Here is a 27,944-nt window from a genome sequence, read left to right on the forward strand (position 1 = left end):
AATCGATTTTATCGATTAACTCGAATGTGTAGTTTACATCGACTTGTTTGAATGAAAATAGGGTTTCTCTTTAACATCCGCCGACGGTCCCCTCTGGGCTCCCGTAGTTCTGAATGGGCTCAGTCCTCCCCCTGCGCGTTTGCCATATAGGGTTGGGCCGACAGGCGATGCTATACCGTCCATCACCGATGGCTGATAGACATCACGATATTAAGCCAGCATCATGATCCCCCGCAATCCGCCGCATCCCAATACTGCGTATGGAAAGAAAATAACGTGTACTACGGAACTCCTTAAAGGGAATAAATACAAGATGAGAGGAAAATATATATTTCAATACTTTCTCTCGCAGTTTTATCATTGGGCAATCATACTGTACATAAATTTGTGGGCATCAGGGAGCCACTATTATGCCTGGCATTTAAACTGCTTTTGATTGCATGATTGCTTTTTAGTTTCACTTTCGAGACTCACAATCGCACGTACTCTATTTATACTATGGAGCAGTAGTACTTACTACAAATTATACGGCGGCCTTGTCATCTGCGTCTATACACAGTCCCTCATTAGCTCTGCTCTCGTTATTGCCATTAGCAGAGCTTCTGTTCAGAAAAACCATGACACAGCCATCACCAGCTGATAAAAGACAAGGATACTGATGTGATACGGTCTGTGTCTGTGCATGTGCATGTCAAAACAGGGTGGTATTAGACCTTTGTGTGTGTGCAAATGGGTGTTTGAAGCTTCTGTCAAATGTGTCAATGAGTTAATGGCTACACATCTGCTCTGAATTTGCCGTCAATATAATTAGCACCATGTTGGATTAAAAAGTAAAGTAAAGTAAAGTCGTGACGTATTGTCAAGTATGGTGACCCATACTCGAAATTGGTGCTCTGCGTTTAACCCATCCAAGTGCACACACACAGCAGTGAGTAGTGAACAAATCCACACACACACACACACACACACACACACACACACACACACCGTGAACACACACCCGGAGCAGTGGGCAGCCATGCTGCAGCGCCCGGGGAGCAATTGGGGGTTCGGTGCCTTGCTCAAGGGCACCTCAGTCGTGGTATTGAGGGTGGAGAGAGCGCTGGACATTCCCTCCCCCCACCTACAATCCCTGCCGGCCGGGGGCTCGAACTCGCAACCTTTCGATTACTAGTCCGACTCTCTAACCATTAGGCCACGACTTCCCCCATTATTTTCTTCTCAAACTAATGCTCTCAGCATCTCTGATCTCCAACAAAAACTTTTTACTGCAACAAATTATTTTCTTTCTCAGAATTTTTTGTCTTGTTTTTCAATACAAACATCCAAACATTCTTAGATGAACATGCATTTACTTGAGAAGATATTAAGGGCCAGATTTACTAAACAGGGCAAAATAGAGTTTGAGCGCAATTCCATAAAAGCGCAGATGGGAGGGTAAAATTCTGCGGGTGATTTACTGACTATGTGCACATTAAAGAACACAAACGCAGCCAGATCATTTCCATAATGACCAGCGCAATCTACCAAGAGCAGCGAGAATTACCTCTTGCTTTAAGACATGCTTTTTTGGGGGGTTAAATAATGGAGCAAATACCAGTAATTTGACGAGCTCAAACGTTAGTAAATCGCGTTGCGTGATTCATTTTAATACTCTCCTCCCATTAAATTTGCTTCTGAAAGGGAAACTCCTACAAATGCGTATTCAACAAGGTCAGGTGCAAAAATAACTGTGTCCAGGCCTTTTCAGCACTAACTCTTCACTGCACGTCTTTAGTAAATCCGTTGGAGCAAGCTGTTAGTAAATCTGTCCCTAAGTCTTGTTTTCTGAAAAATGTGGTGAGGTTTTGCTTAAAAAATGAAAATATCTGCCAATATCTTCTTTTTTTCTTGTTTTAAGCATAAACTGACTTAATTTTGATACATTTTACAGAAAACAAGACAGTATCTTTTGTCATGTAGCTCTAAGAAAAGACCAGTCACACTATAAATACGATAAATCTAAAGATAACTATAACGATAACTATATTAGCGTCTGCACCAACAGATGATAATGTTCTGTTTATTATAAGCACACACTGCTGTACCATAGTCTTGTTACTTCAAATGCTTGCACTCTTTAAAGCAGGATGGATTCTGATTGGCTGTCAAAGTTTTATCGTTCATCAGATGGAAAAAAAAAAAACGTTGTGAAAGTGATTCCAACGATATTGTTCCTCTGCATTTTTATCATTATAGTGTTAACTCCGCAATTCTTCTACATTTAAAACTATATATTTCGTTATCGTAATAGTTATCGTCCTTGGTGTGAACGGCCATTAAGACCATAATTAGTTTTTGCAGTGTTGAGTACTTGGTGACACACACATGTGAGGCTAATCAAGCAGAAACATCTACAACTTCTAAGATCCAGTCAAGTTCAAAGTCTGCCAGGTCCAAGCACCCGAGTCCATCATCACAGTTTTCGGTTACGACCAGCCGTAAGGACACATCCCTCGAGAGAACTCCACATTCACCTGTTCTTCTCATTATTTGCTCTACACGGCTCCCAAAAGCCACACTTCTCTAGTTCAGCCTTTCTGAAGTTTACATTTGGCTTTCGGCTTTGGTCATACAGGCCCTGTGGAGCTACCAGAGTGCAAAGTCGGGCTCCTAAGGTATCCAGGAGCACTCTGAAGACCACCGCAAAACCTGACCCCTGCGCCGCTGCCTCTTTCCCCTTTCTCAATAACCATATGGACCTGCCTCTTTACGAGCCCGTAAACCCATGCCAGGATCCTTTACGACAAGAAATGGAGAGAGAGGGAATAAGAGGAGGAAGAGAGAGAAACAGATACCACATGTCACACATATCTGCAGTAGCACACGCCAGGATACAGAAATATCAGTTTTAGCACATTAACACACACCCGAACACGCTCGCACATAATAAATTAGACGCACAATTATAACTGGCGTACACAACATCAAATTCCTGTGACCACTTGTGCAGCGAGAGTTTCCTCAAGTAGCTGATTGCTACTGCTTACAAGCCACAATGTGACCTTCTGTGGCCCTTCCAGGCTTCAAAACCTGCTTTACTCATTGTTTCACAAGCTAAAATTTCCTTTGTTGGCTTTCTTGCTAGTAATGACTCAAGTTGAAGCTATGTGATCTCACTAAGCACTGTTATGCTAAAATAATTATGCTGATGAACAGTGAGAAGGGGGAAAGGAGTCTGGCTCAGAGCTCTGTATTCTAGTATGATCCTTCTGCATGGCCTTTGTGCAGTGTTGCAAGAATAAAACTCATAGTTAATCTCACAGGTCTTCACGCTATGGGACTGAATGATACAACAAATAGTGTGGTTGGTTGTGGAGAGGTGTGATATTACTTTTCAAAGCAGTTAGGCTTATGATTATCTCAAACACGCATTGAAAGAGTTTTCCATTTTTGTTAATTGGTAATTGGAATAAAGCTGAATAAAAAAATAAATAAATTCTAAAAAAAAATGGGAAATGCTTCCTTTGCTAACTGAAATAATTAATTTAAAGTAGTAAAATTACTAAAACTAAATTTGAAATAAAATAAAATTGAAATAATTTTTTTTTTTAACTTCTTTAAAAAGTTAAATAGAAGTACAAAAAACGAATAAAAATGATGAAAGTACATAAAAATACTAAATAAATTAAAATGATCAGAAAATATTAGTGCTGTCAAGTCGATTAATCGTGATTAAATCACATCCAAAGTAAACGTTTACATAATATATGTGTGTGTTCTGTGTATATTTATATGTATATAAATATACACATACACATACATTTAAGAAATGTATGTGATATATAAATCTATTTATATATAATAGAAATCATATATAAATATTAACATACACACACACATTTCTTAAATATATTTGTGTGTGTGTTTATATATACACAAATATGTGATTAATCGCAATTCATTTACTTGACAGCACTAGAAAATATAGAAATAAAAGTTCATTCAAAATATTAATAGGTACTATTAATAATAATAAAAAAAAAAAAAAAAAAAAAAACACTGCTCAGAACACCTCTTCTGCAACACCCTAGCAATATGTGGTGGTCAATTGCATGGGCAATAAAAACGTTTTTTTAACATATCTGTGCATGCATGTTTAGATAAGCATCAAAAACTGTTTAATTATTGGCCGATGTTACACAGACCATGCGTAACAAAATATAGGCTACTCAAACGAACGGATGAGTTAAGCTGGAAAATGTAACTTAAAATCATGCATAAATGAATGCAAATAAATAAATAAGTAAATGTCAATAAAATGGCTAAAATCAGGAGAACAGACAGTGAGGGAATAGTAAAAGACAAAGAGATAGTACTTGCCCCGTTGTGCTGTGCCATTTAAAGATGGAAAGGCAGAAAGGATATATCAGAGAAAGACTTAGTATTTTGCACATGTGCATTTATGTGGAATAAATGTGTGTGCAATCTTCTCTGGTAATGTATATCTTCTTTGGTTTAAGGAATCGTCACCATTCTGACATTTTTAATGAAACACATTTTCTGATTCCATAAAGAATCATTCTTTTGATCTGGTTCTTTTCAGCAACCGGTTTAAAAATCAGACTGATCTGGTTCTTGAATTCACCTCTCTGATTCGAATGCCTATAATGACTTTGGTCTGTTCGTAAAGCTTCAAAAGACTTCTATATACTACAGGAGCCATTTAGACTACATATAATCATATAGTGATGTTTTAGGTACTATAAACATTCGTTATATGAAAAGGAGCAACATAAAACATTCAGAAAAATAACGGCAATTTTAATTTCTGGGTGAACTATTCCTTTAAAGAATGTTCTGGCTTAAGTACAAGTTAAGCTCTATCGACAGCATCTGTCAATTACCACGGAAATAGAAGTCTATGGGGGAACGAGATACGATTTAAAATCATTTTCGACTCAGTCTGCTAAATTGACAGCAAGCCACACGCCATCAAAAGAGCTCAACCTGGAATATTCCTCCAAATGAGCTGAGCGTCTGTGTATGTGTGCATATCTGGAGCTCAGCAGCACATGTCCAGAGGGGAGGGAGCATTCGCAGTCTCTCTTCCCAGCCGGGGCCCCTGTGTGCTGGGGAGAGTCAGATCAAACGCCTGGCTACACTGCTCAGGATGGGTGGAGACCAGCTGGACCTCAGTTTAATACAGAGAGCAGCCCTGACAATCGAGGTCACACACACACAAACAGACAGAACTCTCTCGCGAACCGATGAGAAATATTTGCGAGCGGTCTCAGCTATTTGATAAAACAATAGCTTTGCATGCCGAAGGCTCTATCTGATCTTTGGTAAATGATAGTGTGTTTGCTCAACGTGGGGAGCTGGTTTGTGTGTTCTGGGCGAACAGACGGTACTCACACATGGCTTCTTTTATAGTGTCCCCCAGGTTTGCCTCGATGTAATGCAGACTGTATTCAGGCAAAACCAAGGCCAGGCTGCAGAACACCCACACACAGAGGAAAAATAAAACGTTTTATACACACAACTACTTAGGAGCATTATGAAACACTTTGCATAGGTAAAGCCAACAAACCTGTAGTCTGTCCCATTAACCGGCGCCCAGGTGTACGTCCTGAATCCTCGATCAATATATCTCTGATATTGGAATAAAAGGTAGTAAAAAAAAAAAAAAAAAAGGAAACAAATATGATGCAGAAGAAGAAATATATAAGATCTACACACCTCATCTTGAGATTTCACAAGCGTTTCAATTGTTTTCTCCCCAGGGTCTCTATCAATCATGAGAGTCCGTATCTGAGAGAGCGAGAGAGATCAGAATAATCAGTGTTAACTATAGTAATGATGGCAACACCATGGTACTTTGACTTTTACACTGGTTCAGTGTTCAGGAAGTTACTCTAAAAATTAACTAATCACTCCAGTTAAACAATACAAGGATAGACATAAAGTGGCTCTTTTAATTATTTCAAATAAAATTGCATAAATTATTCTTGAACTGGCCAAAGTATATTTACAAAGAGAAAGTTACGTTAAAAAGTGCACGTAGCAAGGTTCATATTACAATTACAATACCTGGACTTTAATATCATTTTCCAGCTCTGCATCCAGAACATCCAGTGTAACAGGCTCCTGGAATTTGGGGTTCTAAAGGGGAACCAAATGATGTTAACATTTCTCTCTCTATAGTTTACTTTCAGCTTTACCTTGAGTGTTAATGTAACCCAGGTCTACAATACATCACAGTGAAAGTTTCTGTTGAGCTAAAGAAATACACAGTGTTTAAAAAGTTCATTTACGTAGGCACAAATCTAATTAATATATTCTTCTACACAGAGAAGGAAAAAAATAAATTAAACTCAGTCCTTTCATGGAAAATAAATCGGTATTTTATTTACATTTAATCTCCTCTGTGTCTCCTTTTCATAAACATTCACATTTTTTGAATAATATAGAAATGAAGAGAGTGTGAGAGTACAAGATTGTGAACAGAATACTTTAAAAGTCCATATTTCTGTATTTAACCATGCTAAGTTTGAACAAAATAACTCAATATTAAATTTTAACCAGACTAAATATAAATGTACTATATTATAAAATATAAAATTTAGACAGGTTCAAATCCTTTTATCATTATTGTGAACTTTTTTATCATTATTTCTTTACATTTGGCTGTAAAGTTGTTTCATCATGTTTTGGAGTAAGAACCATGTAAATATTATAATCTAGATTGCTTAACAAAACTTAGCTTGGCTCCATTTTATGAGGTAATATTTACTGTCCAAGAAATAATGTTTGCGCTTGGAAATAAATGATTTGGTTCATCTGTATGTATCAAACGTCACATTGCTCATGTACTCATTAAAAAACACTGGCACCTACATCAAATCTATGATGTGAGAAACGCTAGAAGGTGAAATGAGGCAATCAGACTCTTACATGCAACATGTAGAGCAAGCATGAACACGGTCAGAGGAGAGGATGAGAAGGACAGATTCAAAAACAGAGACAATGAATAAATAACATAAGACAAAACATTACACATTACAGAAAGAAAGAGAGAGAGAAAGAGATTGAGAGAGACTGATGAAAACTATGTCTGGGACTTCTTATATAGGCTATGAAAATATGTAAACTATTTATTTTCTACCATGTGTGAAGATATTCTGCGCTTGAATAGCGCCGGATGCCCAACGTCAGACATAAACGTGTCATGTCACAGCTGATGTGGGCGTTGCTGTTTATGTTGATCGTGACAATAATAGCCCACCGCTGAGAGTCATGGTGAATAACCCCATTATCACACTAATTACAGTGTTCAAGAGAGAGATAAAGAAAAGGCAGAACAGGCCTCATTGAAAACGATCTCATGAACACTACTGAGCATTTCAGTGGCTCCAAGCCAAAAATACCCACTTGCTCTTTTCTTGCTGAGCTAACAACACAAAATTGAAAAACTTACAGTCCCTTAAAAGTATTTGGGAATTTACAGCATACTTAAAAACAACACTAATATCATTGCATTACCTATTTCACTTGTTGGGTTGCTATTTTCGAAGGTCAATTAATAAATAAATAAATAGTTTTATTTAATTATTATTATTAATTTTTTCGGAAGGTTGTTTAGTAACGGGCAGTTCCCTTAAAGTGATTCACTAAGTGTCACAATGGTCTTATACAGTATATTCATTGCTTTATTTAAAACCTATAAAACGTATTTTTGTGAAATATTTTGCCTTTAAATTTTTTTTAAGTATGCAAATACTTCCTGGGACACTTCATTTAACAAAAACAAAGTGTTATTCTAAAACCCGGTCAAAGAATCTATGGAGTTACCATCTTTAGCCAGAACATCTTTCATGCAGAATATGTTGACCAAGGAGCAGAACATTTTATAAACAGGAAAGGAAGATTTATACAAGTTCCTGCATGTCCCGCCCAAATCCCTCCCTCACCCTGAAACACACAGGCAATGCCAGTTTTACGAAACGTAACATATGACACAAAACAGATGTATGATGATCGCAAAAAACAGACCCTATCATATTATCCCTTGAAAAGGATCCATGTGATACAAAATAAGCATTCCATTACTAAAAATCCATATTTGAAAGGAACTTCCAATTCCAAGACATTTAGCCAATTAGGAGCCAAAAAAGCAGCAGAATTTGTGAAAAATGTCAGGCAGTCAATTCCCCCATAACGCCACTGTGGGACAGGCAATGTACCGTCTCAGCAAACATTTTTACTTTCCCTTTTCTCCTTCTCATTTTTCACTCGTGTGTTTTCACTTGGACAGTAAATCATCTTTTTGTTGTTTGCATTACAAATGGAGGTCAAGCGAGAAAACAGATCTGCCGTATGAAGAAATCATTACCGAATCCTTCAAGATTACAAGCACATGACATGAACACCAACTGCTTGAGATACGCATTGGATGAGAGTGCTGAACGTGCTACAATAGGCTGAACTTTCCGCTATATCTGGCAATGGTTGGAACAAATAAAAACCATTATCTTTCTGATCCACCAGACAGGAAATATCTCGATGAACTCTCACTCTGTAGACACAAACAAACATCAGATGGCATGCTAGCACTCCTGATAACCATTACACACACTTACTGAAGTCATATCCCCCCTGAAAACACCAGCATGACTGATCATAAGCATGTGCTGTGTTTTGGATGCTGGTTCCCGACATGCTTTGTTGGTGTGCTGGTGTCCCCACTAGGCTGCTAAACTATCTTAACTAGTGGGGTTAGACTACTACTGCTTAAAAGTTCAGAGTCAGTAAGATTCTTAAAAAAAAGAAAAAAGAAATTAATACTTTTCATTCAGCAAGGGTGCATTAAATCGCCAAAAGCGACAGTAAAGACTTTTTCATTACTACAAAAAATATTTCAAATAAACAAATAAAAAGTTATTTTGAACCTTTTGAGCTTGTTTCCACCACAATTTTTTTTTCTGGATAAAAAAAAAAAAAAAAAAAAATACAATATTATTATTAATAATAATAATAATAAAAATGCTATTGCAACTTTTATTTCCCAATTCTGAGTTGTGAGATGTAAATTGCAAGAAAAAAAAGTCAGAATTAATAGATAAAATGTTGAAATTACCTTTTCTTTTTTTTTTTTTTTTATACCACGACATGAAAAAACAGAAGAAGAAAAAGTCAAAGATTTAACCTTGGAAATATGAGAGAAAGATTCAGAATTCTGTTTATGTCTCACAATTCAGACTTTTTTTCTTGCACTTCTGAGATCTACAGTCAAAATTGCAAGAACAAAAGTCAGAATTGAGAGATAAAATGTTTCAATAATATTTTATATTTTATTCCGATGCAGAAAAAAAAAGGATTGCGACATGTAACCTAGAAAAAAAAAAAAATAAATTACTTTTAGATTTATATAAAACTCACAATTACCTTTTTTTATTCTGCCTATGGTGGAAACTGGCTTCAATAGACACTGTACACTGAAGTAGGGGCTAACCATTACAGGAATCAATTACATTTTTAAAAACATTAAAGTAGAACAGCTCTTTTAAATTGTAATAGTATTTCAAAATAGTACTGTTTTTAACATTTTTTTTATTTAAAAAAAAAGCAGCCTTGGTGAGCATAAGAGACTTCTTTTAACAAACATGAACAAACGTTTTAGGCTAAAAATTTTGGCTAAAAGAAATTGATTGGATTCTTTTTATTCGTCCTCTGGCTGAAAACATATGTGTTGTGTACGAAATGGCTATATGTAGCATAACTATCACAAACTCTGAGATTTTGGGTTCCGAAACTACAGTAAGCTCAGTAATGATATTTGGTAATATAGCTATATACAATGCCTGTAAGATTACGGTTAGGAAGGTATACTAGATATCGTACTACAACTATAGGAGACAAATGAACTATTGAGCACTATTTCACTCTATTTCTATGACAGAACGGATTGGATTTACCACAGTTTGCATGGTCTCACCTCAGGGAACGTAAGAACAAGCTTTTTACTTAGCCTGCGGCGACGGTTCTGAATCCTGTTCTAATGAGAAATATAGAGAGGATTTCAGTGGAAACAGGAAGAGGGTTATTTATGGGTGCCAAAAACTGACTTAAGCCTTGAAAGAGACCACACTTGTTAACAATGCTTTTATTGTAAAACATGGTAATCCATCATAGATGAGAACGTTTGAAAGAAATAAAAGTGCATGCTAAAAATCGATTCCCATCGTGTAGGCCTTCCTACTGTTTGAACAATTATTTCGATCTCTGGCAAGCAGACAACATATGGCTGACATACTATGAGGGTTTGTTCAATTTCTGCACTGTCAAAATCAAATCAGCCCTTCCTGCAGTGTTCAAAGTCTCCTTGAAAGACTCTCCAAAGTTCATTCTAAGTGGTCGCTTTCTCTTAACTTTAGCCGACAAATTCAGTCATGTGTTTTGCACCGCTGGATGCTGGTGGAGCACTTTGAACTGTTTCCAGTAGAATTGGCACCCCATGGTTTAGGGGCTTGTGTTTGCATATCAGCGCTGCTCGGGGTTAAGTACGGCATCCACGGTTCAGAGATTCAATCCATGCCTACGTGTCTCACTCAATCAGCCTGCCAATCTGCGGCCGGACCAGATCGCATCTCAACATCTGTCCGTGAGAGATCAAGCCTTCAGATGTGATCAGAGTCGGCATGCTAAACTAAAGTAAAACCGACCGGATCGCACAGCCTGTTCCGCACATGGAGTCCGCTGGGAGCAATAACGCTGGCGTTTATGTTTGTCATGGCGCATACATTTCGTTCATTTTTATGCCTTTTGCGATATAGATGAGCTCATTAAAAAAAGCATTGACGGGGAGTGGAAGACATCTCAGAGTCTTTGTCTTTCTTTTAATGCAAAAGTTGTAGGATGGAACTTTGAGGCAAGATGGAAATATGTCATAACGTTTGTTCTTACTGACGCCAAGGACGGAAATGTATTCTGTATGCTTGATTTGACTGGGTTGTGGACTGAAGCTAATATTCTCCATATATAAGACCTGGAGCTTTGTTATTTTAATGTCGATTTAACAGCAAACATCATACTTCTCTGACCCAACATTTCAGCAATAACACTGACATGTTTCAGCACTTGCCCTAACTCACAAGCCAGGTGTCCTCAGGCACAGACAGCTGAAAGAGCGAAGAAATCTCTCAGAATTACACATTAGGACTCAACAATAAGGATTTTTTCTGATGGTTTGGTTGGGGCCGGGTTTCATATTTTTGCCTGCCCTGTTAAAACGTTAAAATGTTACACACACACACACACACACACATTTATATACAGGTACATATAAAACAAAATTGAATATCGTGAAAAACTTCATTATTTTGTAACTTATTTCAAAAAGTGAAACTTTCACATATATTTTACATTCATAACATGTAAAGTAAGACATTTCAAAAGTTTTTTTTTGTTTAATTTTGATGATTAGAGCTTACAGCTCATAAGAGTCAAAATCCAGTATCTCAATGTATTAGAATATTATACATCATAATGATATATCTGAATATATAAGCGTTCCATTGGTGTATGGTTTGTTAGGATAGGACAATATTTGGCCGAGATACATCTATTTGAAAATCTGTAATCTGAGGGTGCAAAAAATCAAAATACTGAGAAAATTGCCTTTAAATTTGTCCAAATGAAGTTCTTAGCAATTCATATTACTAATCAAAAATTAAGTTTTAATATAATTACGGTAGGAAATTTACAAAATATCTTCATGGAACATGATCTTTACTTAATATCCTAATGATTTTTGGCATAAAAGAAAAACGTCTCGGGTTACGCATGTAACCCTGGTTCCCTGAAGGGAATGAGAAGCTGCGTCGAAACGCTAGGGGAACGTCTTCAGCGTGACCGCACTTTGAATCACATGTGTAATCTGTCCAATGGAAGGGCGAGACGTCATGGGCGGCTGACGTAATCGACCAGGAAGCATAAAAGCATGTGTGGCGTTTGCTTCTAGGAATGAAGCAACAACTCGCAGGGATGCCGGAAGTATGGCCTCGAGACGCAGCGTCTCGTTCCCTTCAGGGAACCAGGGTTACAAACGTTACATACGTAACCCTAGACGTTCCCTTCCAGGAACTCGAGCTGCATCGAAACGCTAGGGGAAAGAGATGCCCACGCCACCAAACTTCCAAGTCCCTGCCCTGTGTGTATCCCTCAGGAGCACAATGAGGGCGAGAGAAAAAGGGCCACGAGTGGCTAAAGTGGGCAGGCCTGCGTCCCAAAGGCCAACTTCTGAGAAGTGAGTCTTGATCCCCGAGAAGGGGGAGAGCAGAGGACTCGAGGCTATGTAATAGCATCCTGATCCACCACATAGCATAAGCTCTCTGGCCGGAGGCCTCAGCCTCTGGAGGAAACATGTACTAGGGGGTGTCTACCCACTGAAATGCCACCAAGAAGGGTGCGGTAGGCTGGTATAGCCGCCACGTAGACCCTCAGGGTGGAGTGGGTTAACACTGCGGAGGCATAGGCCTGCACGGACTCCAGAACTGTACCAATCGGGCAGTTGGCTGGGTCGAGCTGGCAACCTCCGCACCATGAAGTGACACTACATTTCAGGGCGTATAGGTTCCTTTGTTGTTTAGGCAACATGTAACTAGGGGGTCCTACCCACTGAGAGGCCACCAAGAAGGGCATGGTAGGCCGATAAAGCCGCAACGTAAAAGTTCAGGGTGGAGTGGGTTATCCCTTCGGAGAAACGGGCCTGCAGGAACTCTTGCACTGTACCAATCGGGCAGTTAACTGGGTCGAGGTGGCGGTCTCTGCACCATGAAGTGACAAGTTTCCACTTCTCTCACCAGAACTCCCAGGAGCAGAGCGATCGGGGGAAAGGCGCACAGACGAAGCCTCGGCCAAGTCTGTACCATAGCATCCAGTCCCAGTGGAGCTGGATGACCCCGGGCCTCAGCCCCTGCCTCAACAGGATGTCTGCTCTCTTGCACACCAACACAAGGTGGTCTCTTTGGTCTGGGAGAAAGTGTTTGCATGTGAGATGGCGACCACTTCACAGACCACGGGCAGGGTGGCCACTCATGACCGCTCCCCAACCGGTGAGGGATGCGTCCGTCGCTAGCATTACGCGGTGACCAGGAGCTCCCAGCACCGGGCCCTGAGACGAGAACCAAGGACGTCTCCACATGTCTAAGGCACGTAGGCGTCGCTGCGTGACTTTAAATGCGAAGTGGGTTTCCCCTCGGGGAGAACCCCTTGGTTCTGACCACCACTGTAGAGGTCTCATGTACAGCAGGCCAATAGATATCACGTTGGACGCAGCTGCCATCAGACCCAGCAGTTTTTGAAACTGCTTGACAGTGAGTGACCGGCCTTCTTTCACTCTCTTGACTGACGTGAGGATTGACTCAATCCCACACCACGCCTAGATAAGTGGTTCTCTGTACTGGAGAAAGCACACTTTTCTTGGCGTTCAGTCTCAACCCCAGCTCTTTCAAGTGCGCGAGAACGACACCTCGATGTCGAATCGCCAGCTGCTCCGATTGAGCTAGAATCAACCAATCGTTGATGTAGTGAAAGAGTGCAAGGCCAAAGGGAAGAACCCAATATTGGTAAGCTTTGCCCCCAAAGCAAACCTCAGGGAATTCCTGTGAGTGGGAAGGGTGGATGCGTGGAAGTGTACGTCATTTTAGATCGATCGTAACAAACCAGTCCTCGGACCTGATCTGAGACACGACCTGTTTGAGCATCTTGAACTTCAGTCTGCTGACTGAGCGGTTCAACTGATGCAGATCTAAAGTGGGATGCAACCCTCCATCCTTCTTGGGAACTATGACGTACCGGCTGTAGAACCCGGACTCTCTTTCGTGAGGAGGGACCACCTCGATGGCCTCCTTCCTCAAGAGGGTACTCTACTTCTCGTTCCATTACCAGAGCCTGCTCGGGGCCCACCAGAGTGAGATTCACCCCGTTGAATTGAGGCGGAGGAGAACCAAACTGGATTCTGCAGCCTCTCTCTACAGTGTGCAGGACCCACTGAGACACATTTGGCAGTAGTTTCCACACTGCCAAATAGTCTACTAAGGGAACCAGTCTCTCGAGACTGGCCTCTGGTTTACTCAGAGCTGCTAGATCGGTGCCCTGAAGCAGAGGACTGGCAGGAGACGGCCGAATCAGCAGCTCTAGAGACCCCCGCAGGGGTGGCTAGCTTCTCAGCTCCGCTACGTTTCCGGGCGGAAGTGACTGAGAAAAGCGCTTGCTGGAGCCAGCTGCGCCCTGGAACTCTGGGAGGGTTGGCAGACTGGTCTCTCGAGGGCACTGGGGGAAGACAGACACCGTATAATGAGGTGCAACCCGCTCTTCCCAAGAGGGGCCTGCCCTCGTAAGCCCTGGGCCACACTCGTCAGGGCTTCTTGGCCGAGGACCTCTTAGACAGAAGTACGGTCCCCGACCCAGAGTGTTTGCCACCTCAGCCCCGCCGCGGGGGAGCGCGAGTAGCAATGTTCTGTTTTTGTGCCTCTCTGTTTGAGGAGCTGGCACGCGGCGAGGGCTGCTCCCGCCCAGCAGTCCCCTGAGCTAGAGAGATAAAAGTAATACAGATAAAAGTAATACTTCCTAGAATTATGTAAAAAAAAAAGGTTTATAATACAAATTATAATTTTTTGAGATTGCCATGTTGGGCTGGGGTTGTCTGAGACTGGGTGATGAACAGTGCTTTTACCATCCAGACCAAGGATAAACCATGACCCTAAACACATACACGTGATCTCTTTTCTCTTTCACATTCTTTGTTTAAAAGATGAAATACAGACTGGCCTATGTGTGTGGCTGGATACCAGAATCAAAGGAACCTGGAAACAGACTGATATGTAAGAAGTGTAGTGGAGTTGCATTGAGAAACATGTATGCAGGTTTGCTGCCAGAAGCACGGCGTATTACTTTGGGCGATTTGCAAAGGTTATGTGCAAAGCTCACCCAGCAGAGGGGCTGTGTGCTCTGATCCAAAGGAAAAAACTATATGAGCGGCTGTTTACACACCACAAATGCATGTTCTAAATCTACAACTTTAAATATGAGGTCAGATACACTTGTCAATAATGATATGAGCTGAATCACTCGCAGATGCTTGATCTTACCGTTTGTGTCATAGATAAATGTAATGTGGTATTAACTATAAAAATATATGAATGGAAGGAAAAAAGGAATGATATTGGGGCTGGGTATTGCAATATGTCAAATTTCAATGCATTACAATAAATTCCAATCAGAAAATTAAAACCACAGCAAACACCACATAAGGAAAAAATACCATGCTTTGATAAATCATAATTATGAAACATGACATACAAAGTTTAAATAATGACATTTTAAGCCATAATTATGACATGGAAAGTAATTAAATCTGACATAGTGAAAATGTGTATCATAATAAAATTATGATTTTTATTAAGGCTTTATATCTCATAATTATGACTTTGTATTTCATAATTATAACTACTTAATGTGTCATAATTATGATTGTTTGATCATAATTATGATATATAATTATGATTTGATTTTGTTTTTGTATATGGTGGAAATGGGCTTCTGTAACAACCTGCTTCTTCATTAATTGAACTGTGGGAGATTAAATTAAAACTGATACAACAACTTAAAGTATCAATGCAATATTTAGAGAAAAAAATCATTGTGATTACGTTAATATAAGATTATATTTGCAAAGCTCTAGATTTTTACCACCGTTCAAAATTTGAGGTCAGCAAGATTTTGATCTTTTGTGGTCTATTATGCTCACCAAGGCTGCATTTATTTGATCATAAATGCAATAAAACAGTAATATTGTTAACATTTATTCAATCAAAACACAGTAAAAACTGTGAAATATAATTACAATTTAAAATAAACTATTTCCATTTTAATATATTTTCAAATATAATTTATTCCTCTCAATGCAAAGCTGAATTTTCAGCATTATTACTCCAGTCTTCAGTGTCACATGATCCTTCAGAAATTATTCTAAAATGCTGATCTGTGGTTTAAGAAACACTTCGTATTATAATTATTATTATTCATGTTGAAAACAGTTGTGCTGCTTAATAGTTTTTGTGGAAATTGTGAGACTTTTTTTTTGTGATGAATAGAAAGTTCATACATTTTTTCGTAAAATGTATGTCTTTTTTTGATAAATTTTCAGCAATATATATATATATATTTATTTATTTTTTACTGACCCCAAACTTTGTGATGTAATTTCGCCAAACAATCATTTAAGGACAATTATACTGTATTGCCATGAGACCATTGAATCAATTCCAAGTATGTCTTTTGAACAATTTGAACAGCTTTGAAAACAGTAAAATTAGATACGATTTAGTGCAACATTTTGAATGGATTTCATTCCATTACAACCTGTTTATCCATGCCAAATCTAATACACCATCAATGCTGAGAGGGACAATATTCAGAACAGCAGTTCATCAATTGGGAATTTCAATGGCAGATTCGTAATTAAAATTTGGCCTCCATAATACTGAACATATGCTTGATATATATGTATTCATGTACACACAGACATGTGTACATGCCATTCAAAGTCACACACACACACACACACACATGTAGGTGAGAATGAACATAAATATGCAGCACATATACACAGACAAAAGGGAGGGGGATATAGTGATAAAGAGAGAGAGATAGATACAAAAACTACAGATGTTAAACAACACCAATGTCAAACAAGAAACAGACGTATTAGCCAAGTATGTCATGGTTTCCCACCCCAAACCGCGTCAAAACCTCTTCCTGGGTCATAAATGTGCTGTAATGTCATATCTGAGGTATTTGGGTAGAGAAAATGCTTCGGTACCTTTGGTTGCAGGTTTGGATGGAGCAACACGTAACCGTTAGGATCAATTGCGAAATAATATCCATTAGGACCAATCTGAAATGAAATAAGAGAAGAACAGTGAGGACATAGACGACCACCATCAAACCCAAATCCCTGCTTGGACTGAATGGGCCTGGTTCCTCCGAGATGTGGCGGTAAATCCCTCGCTGGCGGGGTACTGTCTAATATCCCCTGAGAATACCGACCAGAGCTGTCAATCACCCCCGAGCACTTAGTGTTAATCAAATGTGTCGGTTCATCTGGAAACATTCCTCTGAGCTTAACAGAAAATCACAACCATTTACAAATCAAATGTAAGTACAAACAGATGTAATATACAAGGGCTTACGTCCTCTTAAGAGCGAGCTTACTGTAAGGAGGCGAAACCGCAAGACGGCAGACCGCAGAACAATAGCGCATTTATCTTATGCGTGCGTGTTATTCTTATTACAGCGACTCAAAGAGTCTGCATAGAAAACATCTAACACATGAGCTTCGCTTTGTTCTCTTATAAATTGAATTATGTAGCGTTCAAGGAATAGTTCACCCTAAATGAAAACTCGTCGTCGTTTACGCGCCCTCACGTCATTCCAAAACCAGATTTTCTTTCTTCAAGTTTTTTTTTTTCTCATGCAATAAAAGCGAATAGGGCTGTCAAGCACCAAATCTAAGAATAAAGTACCATAAAAGCACCATAAAAGCAAAAATTAGTGTATGTGATTCAGGCACTATATACTATGTCTTTCGAAGCCATGCAATTCTCGCCTGTCTCGCCTTTGACATCAAACTGGTGCGACACGACTGACACTTCAGATTTTATTCTACACTACTGTTCAACAGTTTGCGGTTGGTAAGATTTTTTATGTTTTTCAAAGTTTCTTATGTTCACCAAGGATGCATTTATTTGATCAAAACACAGTAAAAACGGTGAAATATTATTACGATTTAAAATAACTGTTTTATAATGTAATATATCTTAAAAGCTAATTTATTCCTGTGATGCAAAACTGAATTTTCAGCAGCCATTACTCCAGTCTTCAGTGTCACTTGATCCTTCAGAAATCATGCTGATTTGGTGCTCAAGAAACTTTTTTTTTTTTCTGGATTTTTTAACGAATAGAATATTCAGCAGAACTACGGAAGTTCTAAGCGGCCATGCATTATTATAATTTTTCTGTCTTGTTTTCTTGTGATCTCGACATAATGAAAGTTGTTTTGTCGTTATCACGACTTAATTTTCTCGTGATCTCGACATAACGAAAGTTGTTTTGTCGTTATCACGACTTAATTTTCTCTGTGTATTCGGCATTGAGAAAATGCTATAGAAGCAGCATCATCGCAGCATCATGGATGATCGTATTCACTTTTACTTTGATCAGGGACTCACTCAAACTGAAATAGCTCTGTGTCTGTCGACTTACACATAAGTGTTCGACACTTGAGAAGGAGGCTGTCGGGTCTGCAACTTTATCGTCGAAGACAATATACTGATTTTCTCACGATAGCTACAATTACGTCGTGAGAAAACGTTTTTTACGTTGAGATCAACAACTTTCATTATGTCGAGATCACGAGAAAATTAAGTCGTGATAACGACAAAACAACTTTCGTTATGTCGTGATCACGAGAAAACAAGACAGAAAAATTATAATAATGCATGACCGCTTAGAACTTCCGTAGCAGAACAGCATTTATTTCAAAATAAAAATATTTTGTAACATTATAAATGTTTGTTACTTTTGATCAGCTTAATATGGAGGCCCATTACCGCTACTGAGTAAAAAATAAAAAAGGTAATCGACTTTTTATCTCACAATTCTGACTTTTTTCTCGCAATTGCAAATTTATATCATGCAATTCTGACTTTATTTCTCTAAGAAATAAAGTTGCAATTCTGAAAAGAATTAAAATCAAAACTGCAAAATAAAAAGTTTTACATTTTTTATTCAGTGGCGGAAATGGGCTTCCATAATGTGTCCTTCCTGAATAAAAGTAATTTCTTAAAAAAAAAAAAAACTTACAGAGCCCAAACTTTTGAACAGTAGTGTACATGAAGATTACATGCAAATTAAGAATTTTGTATGATTATATTATGATGCTTTTTTGTTATTTTTGGAGCTTCTCTTCAAGTCCTCATTCACATTCACTGTAAAAAACAAACAAAAAACATTCATCATATCTTTGTTGTTTCACAGAAGAAAAGTGGATTTGGACAGTTTGGGTTTGAAATGACTGAAGGGTGAGTAAATAATGATGTAAAATTCATTTTTGGTCAGCTGTTCTTTTTACTTTCACATATTTAAGCATTTTTTTATTAAACTGGAACAAAAACCGCATGAAATGCTGAAGGTATTTGAGTTGAAATAGTAATATTTGTGATACTCACTGTGAAGCGGGGCGTCAGTCTTTTGATATCATCGAGAGACACATCCACCCCCATCACTCCTAAAATCAACTGGTTCTGATGCTAAAAGAAGATCAAAAACACAAAGTTTCCACTCTGACATGCAATGGGGTGACATTTACAAACAAATATGAGGCAAAACTACACCTGGAAAGCATAAAACCTTGAATGAGATTTCACAACAAAACAAACTGTTGCATTTGGGCAAAAATAACCACCATGAAATTATGTGAAGGTGTAGAGCATCACATCTAAACAGCCTCAATGCTCGTCATCCATACTGGAAATGGATATTAACTTTATCAAAGAAGCCAGTGACGCAGTTGGTGAGTGGAAAGTAACGGCAGCTTTCAGAGGGTCAAGAGGTTTAGTGGACAAACAACGTACGGATCCGTTGACCCCCAACTGGGAAACTTTAGGATAAGATACTGTATTTATTTTCCATATCTGTTACTTTTGTAGTGTTCCTGAGAAGGTCACTGTCCGCATGGTTAATACGTTCAAAAGATAATAAGGTTTACACTTTTGCGTCAGTAGTAGCTCTATCCCCATTAAACAAGAATTGGGCTATTATTAGAGTATTGGGCCTGTTAATGACACATCTGGTGTTCTGGTCTGTGTTCATTCAAATGCTTTATTCCCGATTTTAGGGCTCAGTTTGAAACATTGCACTTAAGGACCTGTGTTCATTTAAAATTATATGTAAACTATATTTAATATATGTAAATTATATTTTTTTTAACGACATGCGTTAACATATCAGAAACAATTAGTGCTATCAAACGATTAATCACATCCAAAATAAAAGTTTTAGTTTGTATAATATATGAGTGTGTCTATATATATATATATATATATATATATAAAAACACATAGTATATATTTTGAAAATATGCACATGTATTTACATACATCTACGTCTACATTTATATTAATATAATTTATATTATAAATAAATATATTTAATATATAAAAATAAAATTTTACTGAAATATATACATGCATGTCTGTGTGTGTTTATTTATACATAATAAATATACACAGTACACATACATATGTAAACAAAAACTTATTTTGGACGCGATTAATCGTGATTAATCAATTGACAGCACTATAAATAATCTTAGCTTTTTCTATATAGGCTGCTGTTAATGTAGAAAGAATGTAAACCTTTTACAGTACATATAGAGATTCAATTTTACAAATACTTTTTCAGGTTTTACAGTCATATTTATATACAAAATCAACTATATAACAAGTACTACATACACAGAATTGTGATATAAACTCGCAACTCTGTGAACACAGTCTTTTTCACCCGCAGAATTGACTTTATAACTTGCAGTTGTGAGAATTGTGAGAAAAAAAATGTCAGAATTCCGAGAAAGTAAGTCGGAATTGTGAGATATAAGCTAGCAATTATGTTTTTTATTTTTTATTTAGTGGCGGAAATGGGCTTCCATAGAAAATAGTTATTTTAAATTGTAATAATATTTCACAATATTACTGTTTTTACTGTATTTGTATAAATGCAGCAATATAATACTTCTTTCAAAAATTTTGAAAATAATCACCAACCTTAAACACTTGAATGGTAGTGTATGTGGATTTAATATATCTATAATTTATGTATAAATTGATGTTCAAGATTTTACCCGTTTCACTATGAAATAGCTGAAATAGATTTGTTTAGATTTTTCAATTCCCATTCCACAGCCTTAATTATTTCACTTTCATACAAACATTATGAAAAGTAATACAAATAAAGAATTTGTGAGGGTTTCCAAACTTTTTATCTTGGGAACTCAACTGAAAAATGAAGATAAATAATGACCTGACCTGGTTTCCAGATCCACCCTCCCTGGATTTGGTCTTGTTGAACACAGGTAGCGTGCCTGTGATGACTAGGCCCAACTCCTGAGGTCATGAAGAGAACACAAAAACAATCAAACACAATGCACTTTCACAATTTCTATGATGTTTCTAAAAAAAAATGGGCTGTACCAGAGCATCCAGGTACACGTTGGTCCACTGCACTTGCTTGGCATCTGCAAGGACCATCGGCCTGCCCAAAACATCTAGATACTCCTATGCAAGAGCGAACAACAAAATGCAATCAATGGGTGGTCATCCTTGAACCTTCACATACTTCTAAATAACTATCTAACCAAATGAGTCACATTTGGAATGCTTTGGCACTGTACAGACCTGTGTGTTTATGCGAATGGCTCCAATGGATGGGATTTCATAGAAATATCCTAGAAAACATATCATATGGATTATCATATTTAATAGCAATCCAGTTCTGAATCTCCTAAAGAGGCTGAGATGTAAGAATTATTTTTGTACTACTGACACTAGGGGGCAAAAACAGCCTGAACAATCCTTACCCTTATTAGCACAGGCCATCCACTTTATTGGCCTGGTGTCATAGTTATGTTGACCCACAGAGAATGTGAACACACGCACCTACAATCCAACAGCATAGGGTACGAATTCAGAACACTTAGTTATTGTATTATGCCAAAAAGATCAAACAAAAAAATAATAAAGAATGAATGAATGAATATCATTGTCACCCCTCAAAAGAACTTACTATGATGTGTTATAAAATGTATATAAATAATAATTATTAAATAATGTGTGCAAATGCATAATAAAATAAACACTACATATAGTAATTGAAATCTTCTTTTAAATGTTTGGAGAAATAGCTTATGATTTATTTAATACCAATTCCAATCAACCATTCCTACAAAAGTGTTGCTTTATTATAAGAATAGTGTACTCTTTTAAAAATATAAGGACAAAAATGATTGGCACCCCTAAAGGTTAAATATATATACCCCTATATATATATATATACACACACACATACAATCATTGCCAAAAATATCGGCACCCTTGGTAAATATGATCAAAGAAGGCTGTAAACATTTTTTTATCTTTTATTTTCTTTAAATTCACAAAAATCTAACCTTTCATTTGATAATAAGAATTTAAATGGGGGGAAATATCATTATGAAATAAATGTTTTTCTCAAATACATGTTGGACACAATTATTGGCACCCCTAGAAATTCTTATGAGTAAAATATCTCTGAAGTATATTCCCATTCATATTCAAAATTTTGAGCACTCCAGGGTGATTATGAACATGAAATTATCCAGCCATGGCTTCCTGTTTCACAGAAATATAAATAGAAGGAAAAACAAAGCCCAAATTCCCTTAATCATCCATCACAATGAGAAAAACCAAAGAATATATTTCTGATGGGCAGCAAAAAATAATTGAGCTTCACAAATTAGTGAAGTAGCTTTAAGAAAAGAGCTAGAGCAGTGAAAATTTCCATTTCCACCATAAGGGCAATAATTAAGAATTTCCAATCAACAGAAAATGTTACGAAACTGCCTGGAAGAGGACGTGTGTCTATATCGTTCTAACGCACGGCGAAAAGGAGAGTTTGAGTGACTAAAGACTCTCCAAGGACCACAGCTGGAGAATTGCAGAAAATAGTTGAGTCTCGGGGTCGGAAAACCTTAAAAAAAATTGTCAAACAGCACCTACATCACCACGTTTTTTGGGAGAGTTTCAAGAAAAATTCTCCTAGCTCATCCCAAAACAAACTCCAGCATATGCAGTTATCAGACACGACTGGACCTTATGGGAACGACTTCTATGGTCAGATGAAAAGTACCCCATGTGTATAATGAAATATACTGCAGTATTTTTTAATGTTGTGGGCCCATATTTCTACTGGAAGTCCTGGACATCTTGTTTAGACACATGGCATCATGGATTCTATCAAATACCAACAGATAAAAAATCAATAAGTGACTGACTCTGTTAGAAATCTCATAATGGGCCATGTTTGGATCTTCCAACCGTAAAATAATCCAAACACAAAAAACTGAGCACAAAACCAAGCTTCTGCTATGGCCATTCCAGTCCTCTGACCTGAACTCTATAGAAAATGAGTGGGGTGAACCGAAGAGAAGAAGCACCAACATGGAGCTGGGAATCTGAAGGATCTGGAGTGATTCTGGATGAAGGAATGGTCTCTGATCTCTTGTCAGGTGTTCTCTAACCTTATAGGAGAAGATTTAGAGCAGTTAAACTGGCAAATGGAGGTTTCAAAAAGTATTGAATAAAAGGGTGCCGTTAATTGTGGCCAATGTGTATTAAAGAAAAACATTTATTTCATAATTATATTTCCCCTCATTTTAAATTCTTATTATCCAATGAAAGGTTAGATTTTTGTGCATTTTTTTAATAAAATATCAAAAGGATTAACAATGCAGATTAATTTTCACAGCCTTCATTGATCATATTTTCCAAGTGTCGATATTTTTAGCCATGACTGTATATATCATTGCACATCATTGCAGTTTTTGTACAGTTTATATTATTTAAAACAACTCTAACTATAGTTATATGTTCATCATTTGTTTTGTACAGTGGTAAAGTCTGTAATATATTAATGAGAACAAAGATAGAGATTAATGAATAGGAAAAAGAAAAAAAAACTTTGGAAAGATTTATAAACATTATGAGAATATAAGGGGAACGTGAGCTTAATTTCCCCAAAGACAAATGTCTGTCAGTCAATCAGTCCATCTATCTATCCATCAATCTTCACAATACTGTAATAATAAACTTTATTTAAAATTCAATTGCTTGAAATGTAACCATGATGTGTTTTTTTGTTGTTGTTTTTTTGTAATAATCACAAAAAAGTTAAATGTGTTTCATTACAAACTTTAAAATCCAGCTTCACACACACCTTTCTGTCAATGTTGTATCTGCTGAAGATCTCTTCTGCCCTCTCCTCGCCTCCATCAGTAAACAGCATTATGATCTTGTTGCAGTTTGCTCTGGTGATGTTTGGCTGAAATAAGCACAATCATATGCAGTTACACAGAAAGACCAGCAGAAGTCAGTAGAACACAACAATACTACTTTTACCCTTTTAACCCTTTTAGTAAACATTTACATTACATTTACATTTATGCATTTAGCAGACGCTTTTATACAAAGCGACTAACATTGCATTCAAGTTACAGTTTTTACATTTTATCAGCTCTTGCTTTCCCTGGGAACTAAACAAATATTACTAAGCAGAGGTGATTCCAGGATTTCAGCCTCCGACTTGTGTCTTAGTAGAATATTTCTTGCCTTAAGTCAGCTTATGATTGAATCCATCAGTGATGAAGGGAAAGATACTATTTAAACTGTACTTATCAGACCCTACAGTATTTTAACATCAGGTAAAAAGAGGATGCAGAGTGAAATAAGCTTATACATTATTATAGACATTCTTTTCAGCCAACATAAAGAGAAATCATACAAAGTGAAGATTTTAAGGCAGCTGGAAACTGAGATGAAGGACTGAATACTTTTATAGATACATTTTCAATATAAAATCTCCCCAAAACAGCAAAAACTCATACATTTGACAGCTGATCGAAGGCAAATTCGAAGCCTTTGGTGTAGTTGGTGATGCCCTTGGCTGTGATGTTCTGCACTGCATCTTTTAAGATTTTCTTATTGCGAACGTTAGCTTGAACCAGGTGGTCAAAACATGCTGTGTTATTCACTTTTGTGTTGAACTGAAAAAGAGGAGATAGAGGCATACAGTAAGTGAAAAAGCATTGGTCTTCTCATTGTTCATTCACAGCAAGACTTTTCAGAAACATAACAAAAGTTTGTGTGACTTAAAAGATCTCTATACGGGGGTCAGAATGTCTGCAGGTGTTTGTGAGTATGCGCATGTGTTGTGGTACAGTGATGAAAATAATTTGAGCTGACAAGCTGGATACCCTTACAAGTTTCTAATTTTCTGTTTCTGATAGGGCTCTCTGTGTTCTGTCACTTATTGCGGCTGACCCCTGTGAACCTGTTACTTCAAAGCTTGAGAGATTGAGAACAAGAAAATAGACTTGGGTAGAGGAAGGAAAGAGAGAGAAAAAAGGAGGGTGAATGAATGTGGGAGGAAAAAAGAAGGGAAAACAGTATACTGCAAACTCTAATAGTCCAAAAAACAAGGTAAAAATCTTAAAAATTAAGTCACTTAAAATCTATACTATATTTAAAAAAAAAAAAATACTATATGAGCAATTTTATTTTCTATTTATTTTAATAAATTTATTTTAAAATAATCAAATTTAAATAGCTATAGATATAATAATAAAATAAAATAAAATATAGATGGTGATTAGGGACCAAATGTTATTTAATTTAGCTATTAATAAACATATTTCCAATTACAAATAGAGTGAAATAATAAAGACAACAACAAAATAATAAAATGAACTTTTAAACTAAAATTTAATTGAATATTAATTCTACAGATTATATTCAAATAATGAAACAATTTTAAATTGATGGATATATTCAAGAAGCTAAAAACCTCCGGGTAAGCCCCAAATCATCCTTTTTATTTAGTTATTGATAAACATATTTCTAATAAATGAAAAAAAATAAGAAATTGGTTGTGAGAGTGCAAAATCAAATAATAAATAATAAAATGTTTTAGTCAATTAAAATTAGTTTTTAAAAATAATTAAAAAAATGTTTTTACTCAAATATAATTGAATATTAATTCTAAATGTTATTTAAAAATGATGACTATTTTCAGTGGAACTAATAAATAAGTAAACTAATAAATAAGAAGCTGCTATAAGAAGCTGAAGACCTCTGTTTAGAGTTTTTGTTGTTGTTGTTTGTTTATGTTTTAGGATTTTATTTCTACAAAAGGAAAAAAAGTTGGTTGGCGAGAGAGTAAAAATAATAAAAATACACGTTTTTGGCAATTAAAACTATTTTAAAGGGGAGAAAAAGACACTGCCTGTGTTTAAAACTAGTTACATTTCATGCTAGGATAATTTTAAGTTAATAGTTAAATAGTTAAATCAAACAGTTCTTTCTACAAAAAAAGGTTCCTCTGATGCTTAATTGGACAGCAATGTGTACCTTACCCAGGGACGGCGCCTCCTATAACCCCAACAATGGGAAGAGTCAGAATGATTAACAGGTGTGAGTCAATTACGGCACCATTACAGCTAATGAGGTGGTATGTGCAAGCTCATGCAAAAATTAAAATGATTACTATATCTCCAGCTCTCCCCAAGGACATGAAAAAGCACATGATGCACTTCCTGTGGCAAGTGCAAGCAGAACACACCTTCAAACCTCCCGTGTTTACCATAGTGGAGTTTTTCATGATCCAATGCTTATTTTTCATTCATGTCAACTCAAAAGGCTTCCCGACTTTGAATTTCAGGCCAGACACAGAGAGACGTGCGCTCCATTGATGTAACCGTGGGATCAGGTGTCTGTGATCTGTTGAACAAGCTGGATGTCACAGTGTCTGCTGAATGAACCGATGAGTCACGGTTCGATTAGTCGCTCTAACATTGACTGAATATTTAATTAACGCTCTGAATCATTGCCACGGAGGCCCCCGTGACTCACTGCTCTCAGCATACGGCGGGTTATAAATAGAGGAATAGGACACATTGATGATACACAGACCCCTACACACAGCAGACGGCACACACTCGCGGTGTAGACTGCTTCGTTGATTATAACGAGAACATTCTAGTTCTGTCGTGTCACGGCTCTCCCCAGAGGAACGTTTTATTGCTCGTTCACAGCTCAGGGGAATTAAGAGTTTTCAATTTATGCTTTAAGTATTAAAATTTATTCAAAAAGTTCTATGGTGAAATAAAAATAGTAACAGTATTTATCAGGACCCAATATGGAGCAGAAGGGACTTGTATGACCCCAAAGGGGTCTGTTGGGGTCAATAATGACCAGCTGACTGTACATTGCCCCACTTAGAACTTGGATACTTACAAAATGAAATTTTAAATTTTCATTTCATTTTTTCATTTAGATTTTTTTTCCCTTTATCAAATTTGGTGATTCCTAATTTGATGTAAAAATGCTTGCAAATCTCTCATCATGTTATATTATCAGCAAATATCAGATTCAATCTTTTTGTCAGCTTGTTTTCTTTCAATAACTTTTTTTAACCGATTAATCATAGGCCTTGTTAATATTTGTTAATATAAAATATAAAAGAGTTTAGGCACCTCGGTTTTTGAGTGAAATAAACATTATTTGTGGATAATTTTGACAAAATTCACTCAAAAACTGAGGTGCTCAGCACAATGAGGACCAATTTATCAAAATTATTGTATTATGATTATAATTTAATTATTATTAAATAATTACAATTTTAACTGTTTGATATTTTAAATATCAAACAAAAAATATTTCAGTGTAACTATTTTATTTATATTTAAATTCTGGATTATGCAGAATAATTACATATTACATGGCAACTCACAAAATGAAATCAATATTTTATTTTAATTTATTTTATTTTAATTAATAGCCATTTAAGAAGCATAAAAATGTATTTCTAATTTTAATTTCTTGATATATTGCTTTAAATAATTGGAATTTAATTTTATTATTATTAGAGAAAATATTTACACGCAGCATAATCCTGAGCTAAAATATTTGTTATTATATTTATTTATTTTTTAGAAAAGGCCGCAATCAAGGCAGGTGATAAATTTCACACTCTTTTTCTTCTCAAAAATATTTAGAACAAGTTCAACTTAAATAGTAAATTAAAATAAAATA

The 27,944-nt window shown here is 36.7% G+C and overlaps 1 protein-coding gene across 1 annotated transcript in view; it reads right to left on the bottom strand.

Annotated features, from left to right (window-relative positions):
• Positions 1-27,944, bottom strand: part of LOC306888000 (voltage-dependent calcium channel subunit alpha-2/delta-1-like) — a gene marked incomplete at its 3' end in the record, with an annotated part of 117,334 nt that overhangs the window by 24,588 nt on the left and 64,802 nt on the right. The window contains exons 11-22 of the mRNA XM_079446085.1: positions 24,740-24,898; positions 24,073-24,177; positions 21,680-21,758; positions 21,498-21,547; positions 21,294-21,377; positions 21,129-21,206; positions 19,272-19,352; positions 16,865-16,939; positions 6,073-6,144; positions 5,722-5,793; positions 5,573-5,634; positions 5,398-5,474 (exon numbers count right to left, since the gene is read on the bottom strand). Of these exons, the coding sequence (XP_079302211.1) occupies positions 5,398-5,474; positions 5,573-5,634; positions 5,722-5,793; positions 6,073-6,144; positions 16,865-16,939; positions 19,272-19,352; positions 21,129-21,206; positions 21,294-21,377; positions 21,498-21,547; positions 21,680-21,758; positions 24,073-24,177; positions 24,740-24,898 (994 nt within the window). The remainder of the gene's footprint in view (positions 1-5,397; positions 5,475-5,572; positions 5,635-5,721; positions 5,794-6,072; positions 6,145-16,864; positions 16,940-19,271; positions 19,353-21,128; positions 21,207-21,293; positions 21,378-21,497; positions 21,548-21,679; positions 21,759-24,072; positions 24,178-24,739; positions 24,899-27,944) is intronic.

The sequence above is a fragment of the Barbus barbus genome (genome assembly GCF_936440315.1).
Source record: "Barbus barbus genome assembly, chromosome: 22".
In the NCBI taxonomy this organism is placed as follows: Eukaryota; Metazoa; Chordata; class Actinopteri; order Cypriniformes; family Cyprinidae; genus Barbus; species Barbus barbus.